This window comes from Pinus tabuliformis, chromosome 1_2, assembly GCF_031772625.1.
Source record: "Pinus tabuliformis cultivar Carrire ecotype Pingquan chromosome 1_2, CPIR1, whole genome shotgun sequence".
Lineage (NCBI taxonomy): Eukaryota > Viridiplantae > Streptophyta > Pinopsida > Pinales > Pinaceae > Pinus > Pinus tabuliformis.
Genome location: NC_142298.1, coordinates 967010123 through 967016729, shown reverse-complemented (window position 1 = coordinate 967016729; position 6607 = coordinate 967010123). Strand labels below are relative to the sequence as shown.

Sequence of the window (6607 nt, the reverse complement as noted above, 5' to 3'; positions counted from 1 at the left end):
TGTCACAGTTATGACAATGGAGTATACCTACCAGATCTCGACTTCTGAGCATTCTTTCTACCTGTCACAAAGGAATATTTGTCAGATGTGTCACAGTTATGACAATGGAGTATACCTACCAGATCTCGACTTCTGAGCATTCTTTCTACCTGTCACAAAGGAATATTTGTCAGATGTGTCACAGTTATGACAATGGAGTATACCTACCAGAACTCGACTTCTGAGCATTCTTTCTACCTGTCACAAAGGGAAGCGGATAGATGAGTACCGTAATAACTCTTGAGATTTTTTTCCTGATTCCAATTCTCTCGGACTGACTGAAATGAAGTTAGTTGGCAGGTGTGCTTTCACGGAAACTTTCTGCTCACCGTCTTCACCACGGCTAAGACTTGGCCCTAACTACGACTGAAATGAAGTTAGTTGGCAGGTGTGCTTTCACGGAAACTTTCTGCTCACCGTCTTCACCACGGCTAAGACTTGCCCCTAACTATATCGCTCTTTATGCTTATAAATAATCGTGCGAAGATTCATATCACTACAATTTGCCTCCCTCATGCATACTCCATTTCCATTTAAAGATGATGAGGATGTCGTTTCCCACTTTTTCTTTTCGTTTTTCTCTACTGTTGTTCTGCTTCATTTTTTGTTCCTCCTCTGTGGCTCTCTCACATCACGATGATCGCCCATCCTTGTTGGCATTCAAGAAGCTAATCACCAGTGATCCTAATCAGTCCATGGCTAATTGGAGCCCTGCCGTCCCCTTGTGCAACTGGAGTGCCATTACGTGCAGCCACCGTCATCCAAAGTACAGAGTGGTTGCCATTGACCTTGAATTCATGGATCTGAGTGGCCCCATTTCTCCTGCCCTGGGTAATTTGTCTTTTCTCCGTTCACTGGTTCTTTCAGACAATGGGTTTCATGGTCATATTCCGCCTCAATTGGGACAACTATTTCGTTTGAAGAACCTTAGGTTGTCTTACAATCAGTTAGAAGGAAGTATCCCAAGTCAACTTGGGAATTGCAGAAATTTGAGTTACCTGGCTCTCTCCTACAACAATTTGAGCGGAATAATTCCCCCAGAGTTGAGCTCTCTCGAACATCTGCAACAGCTTTACTTAACCGGCAACAACCTGATAGGTAACGTTCCCGCTTCCTTAGGGAACCTCTCAGCCTTGCTTATTCTAGATTTTACGTACAACAATCTCAGTGGTGCTATACCACCACAATTGGGTTTGCTAACTAGACTGCTTGGGCTTTTCCTCTATTACAATGAATTCTCAGGGAACATTCCTACTTCTTTAGCAAATATCTCTACTTTAATTGACCTGCATCTTTCTGGAAACTTTCTTACTGGCAGCATTCCACAAGAGTTAGGCCTACTCACCTCTCTTCAAAGGCTTTCACTGGCTCAAAATGAACTGTCAGGTACCATACCTAATTCTTTGTCCAACCTGTTTAACTTGAGCACCCTCTATTTATGGGGAAATCGGCTTAGTGGACATATTCCAAAGTCTATTGGAAATTGTTCCAAGTTGAATGTACTTTCTCTGCATTACAACAAGTTGACAGGGAATGTTCCAATAGAGTTGGGTAAGTTGTCCCTTCTTGTAAAATTATGGTTGAGTAATAATCAACTTTACAGTGACAAAATTAAACTTACATCCTTTTTTGTTGCTCTTACCAATTGTTCTAACTTACAAGAAATACATTTAGATAACAACAAATTAAGTGGCGTTTTGCCTGCTGCTATAGGTAAACTTTCAACCAAATTGTCTTACTTATCATTGTCAACCAACAGAATAGGAGGACACATCCCTCCACAGATAGGAAATCTTACTGGTCTCACTTTTCTAAATTTAAGCGGAAATGTTTTAAATGGTAGCATTCCATCCTTAAGAAACCTTCACCAATTAGAAAGATTGTGTTTAGGAGATAACAGGTTAGAAGGGAACATTCCTGATGAATTTGAACAGTTACAACGACTTGGTCTCTTGGATTTCAGCAGAAATATACTCTCTGGAAAGATTCCCCATTCCCTTGCACCTCTTAAACAACTAAGAACGCTCATCCTCCATCACAACCAATTATCAGGGAACATACCCACGGATTTAGGAGATTGTATAAATTTGGAATTGGTTGACTTGTCTCACAACAAGCTCAGTGGAAGGATACCACCCGAAATTGCTAAGCTCTCTAATCTACAATTTTATTTGAATTTGTCATGGAATTTATTAGAAGGATCCTTGCCCTTGGAGATTAGTAAACTCAGGATGGCTCAAGCTATGGAGATTAGTAAACTCAGGATGGCTCAAGCTATAGACATTTCTTCTAATAAGTTGACTGGGGTTATTCCAAGTTCTATTGGAAGTTGTGTTGAACTACAATCATTGAATTTGTCTAGAAATGCCTTCCAAGGATCTATTCCAGATTCACTTGAGATGTTACAAAGTCTTGTAAACTTGGACCTCTCTTGCAATCACTTATCAGGTACAATACCCATGACTCTCCAGAAGTTGAAAATGCTTCAATATTTGAATTTATCTTATAACAACTTCACAGGGGAAATTTCAGGAGGAGGCTTTTTTGTAAATCAAACAATGAGCATATCCTTAATTGGAAATCTTGGCCTTTGTGGACCACAAATATTTGGGTTACGTGCATGTCCAACACCAAGAGGCCATTCTTCAATTGTGTGGAACTATTGCTTTTACAATTTGTTGTCTGGTTTTCAGATTTCTATGGAGAAGGAACATGCATGTTCAAAACTTTGATTTCTCAGAAGCTATTTTTCAAAAGTTGAAGCATCCAAGGATCTCATATCAAGAGCTTCATGTAGCAACTAACGGATTTACCCAGGAGCACTTGCTTGGAACAGGGAATTTTGGATCAGTGTATAAAGGAATTTTGAGTGATGGCACACTCATTGCTGTGAAGGTTCTCCAATTGCAAAATGATCAAGTCAATAAAAGTTTTCAAATAGAATGCAATGTTTTGCGAAAAGTTCGACACCGGAATCTTGTCAAAATTGTAACTTCATGCTCCAACCCCTATTTCAAAGCTTTAGTGTTCGAGTTCATGCCTAATGGAACCTTAGAGAAGCACTTGTATCCTGGTAGATACAACAACAGTGGTGATGATGTGTGTGAATTGGGGTTGAAAACACGATTAGACATTGCCATAGATGTGGCTTATGCTATTGAGTATCTTCATCATGATTCTTCTGTGCAAATAGTGCATTGCGATATAAAACCCAGCAATGTGCTTTTGGATGAAGATATGGTAGGCCATGTGACAGATTTTGGTATTGCAAGATTACTTTCTGAAAGTTCTACTGATTCACTTACTTCAACACTTGCTTTAAAAGGAACTATGGGTTACATCCCCCCAGGTATGAGTTTTCAAACATTACTTTCACTTTTCTTTTCTCATTAACACTAGATTGTTTGAGTAGACTCTCATGAATGTTGACTTTATTGCAGAGTATGGATTGGGTGACATAATTTCTACCCAAGGAGATGTTTACAGCTATGGTATTCTATTATTGGAAATGCTTACAAGAAAACAGCCAAGTAGTGACATGTTTGTTGAAGACCTAAACTTGCACAACTGGGTGAACTTGGCATTTCCAAATACAGTGAAAGGGGTAATTGACAGTAGTCTTTTTAATGAGATTGATGGAGATGAATCTGAAGAGAATAATACACTCAAATGCCTGATTTCTTTACTGCGAGTTGGTTTGCTTTGTTCAAAAGGTTCACCTCAAGAAAGGCCACCTATGAGAGTTGTTGTTACTATGTTAAAGAGTATCAGAGAAGATTTCATGGGAAATGCAAGTGCTTCTCATGGATTAGGACGAAGCATATCCAGTCTTAGGAAAGAAAATATAACCAGAAATAATGCATCTCTATCAGATGATGAAAGTTCTACATTTTAGTTTGTAAAACTAGAGGAACCAAATAAATGTTTGCTTTTAATGGTTTTTTCAGGAGCCAAAATTTTTCTAAACCAACTCTCTCATATATTTCTGATTATTGTTAACATTGAAATCAAATACCACACCCAAAAAATAACATACATAAATATTTATGATATTTATTCTCTGTAACATTTTACTTGCAGATTTCCTTTGATAATTGTAAGCAAGTTTGAAGAAATGCCTTGGTGCTTTCAACAATTTCCTATCCTTAAAAAAAGACAATTGCAAACCGTTACACTTTGCTTGAACTAAATGCAGATTTTGTTTTGAACATTCACAACAGTGGTTTCTAGAACCGATGAATAACCTGGATATGTTGCTGGTTCCCAATAATAGAAATGCCAGTGGGCTATGAAAATGGAGGTCTAACTTGGTTTCACTAGCTTCAAATAGAAAGAGGCAATGACTCTATATTGTATAAAGTTGTTATTGCTTCTAAATCAGAAGTCACGATAGAGGCATTTTCCATTAGTGAAAGTACTCAATGTCTTGTAGATTTCCTGTAAGTTAATGAAGCTGCCATATTAGTCTCACAAAAATGGACTGCCATGCATATTATGGGTTCTTTTAGTCATAAATTGACATATCAAAACAGTAAATTGTTGTTCGTATGGCTTATAGTTATCTACCTTCCTTACGCAGTTATTTAATGTTTGAACATACTGGTTAGCTCTAGCTAACATGACTGAACAAACAGCCAACTGATTTTTCATTGAACGCTCCAGTGTGGAGGCACACCTCTATCTACTCCATCTAAGTTTTAGCATAAAAACTTAAAAGTGGATTTAGAACCATATGACCATTTTAGCATAAAAACTAAAAGTGGATTTAGAACCATATGACCACGGAGAGAAGATCAAATTTATGGTTTTCTTGAATTTAGGCATACATACAGATTGTTTTAATAAAAAATTTAGCCAATTATGACCTGACTTGGTAATAGTGTAAAATCAGATGCTGGAATCTTTATATATTTTTAGCCAATTATATTCATTTTGTTAATCTTGTAAAATCAAAATCTATAACCTTACCACCTTGACAGTACGGATTGGGAATAACAGAAGTTTGAGATTTAAGTTCACAAAAATTAACACAATCAAGAAAATCTCTTGGGATATGCATTAGTAATGAGGTTAATCACACGTTTAGTCAACATGTTAAGATAAAGTGGATTAAACATGAGCGATTAATAAAAGTTTAAAAGTAATTATTATTAAGAAAATAATTTTAGTGATAAAGGGCTGGAGCTCAAGATATTTTTGGAAAGTACTTTTATTTTTCCAAAAATCACTATCTTTTTTACTTTATTTTAATTAAAAGTGAAAAGTATACTTAGTGGTTAAGTTAAAGAAAAAAAAAGAGTTTATCGTCCCTGCATGATTTAGATTACGAGTAAACTTAAAAATAGATTATGGTTTTCTGTTTCAATTAAAAATATTAAAGACATGTCAAGATAGAGGGTGGTTACAAAATGTAGAAATTGAGAGAAAACGAGAGAGAGATAGATAACATGGATTCAAGTCAAGTGAAACGGCTATATAATATAGATAAGTACAACTAGTCTGTATACTCAAAACAGTCTGTATTCTTATACAGACAAAGGTTGTACAACACATCCAACAACAATTTCATTCAGTTCAACAACGAGGCCATACTTTCTCAATAGGTTATACAACCCAGTTTCAAGGTACCAAACACGGGAGGTTTCCTTGTAAGCTTCCTAAAAGAAAGAAACAATAATTTTAAAGGAGTAATTACTTGGTAGGTGTGAAATTGGTTTTAAGCTTTTTAACTATTGTGAGATTTTTGTTATGGTTTGAAATTATTTTTTATATTAATTAAATTTAACAATATATTTTTTTTATTGATATCATAAGAACATTAGTCATATAAGCTTAGAATTTCTACATTTGTAGTACTAAATCAATTGCTTGGAAAAGAGATTAGCACTTAGAAAGTTTCAAAATTAATTTTCAGATTTGGGAGTTTATGTAGTGGATCTCAAAAATGATATTAACTAGTCTCATATTTGGGAACAGATTGGATAGTTCCTAAGAATTTCTTATCATGGAAGGTGATTTGGGAGTTTATGTAGTGGATCTCAAAAATGATATTAGCTAGCCTCATATTTGGGAACAGATTGGATAGTTCCTGGAATTTCTTATCATGGAAGGTGAGTGTTATACTCTTACTAGAAGAGAATAATATTTGGGACATTGTGATTTCACCTACAAATTCATAGCAATTGACACCTCATAACAAGAGGGAAGTGAAGGCCAAGCAAAATATATTGGATAACACAAAGGATCATCTAATCCTTCATATAACTGAGAAAATAATAGTGAAATAGATGTTTGATGCCCTAGTTAATATTTTACTAGAATAAAGATGATATTGTGGAACAAACTCATATCTGTAGAAGTGAGCATGTTAGAAAAAATCATTAATTACCTTATGAAAGTCATACATATTAGTGATTAATTTGTTGCGTTTGGTGAGAAGGTTGTAAATGTAGAACTAGTTAACATGGCATTGCATGGGTTCTTACCATCATGGAAACCATTTCTCTAAGGTATTTGTGCTTGGGAGAAACTCACTAACTTTGAGAGGATTTCAGATAACTGTATCCAG

The 6607-nt window shown here is 35.8% G+C and overlaps 1 protein-coding gene across 1 annotated transcript; it reads left to right on the top strand.

Annotated features, from left to right (window-relative positions):
* The first annotated feature begins 529 nt into the window (after positions 1-529).
* Positions 530-3995, top strand: LOC149209198 (uncharacterized). The gene is given in 3 exon segments (XM_089396305.1): positions 530-2752; positions 2754-3388; positions 3480-3995. Coding segments are annotated over 3 exon segments (3255 nt in total). The 5' UTR covers positions 530-587; the 3' UTR covers positions 3935-3995.
* Positions 3996-6607: the final 2612 nt, after the last annotated feature.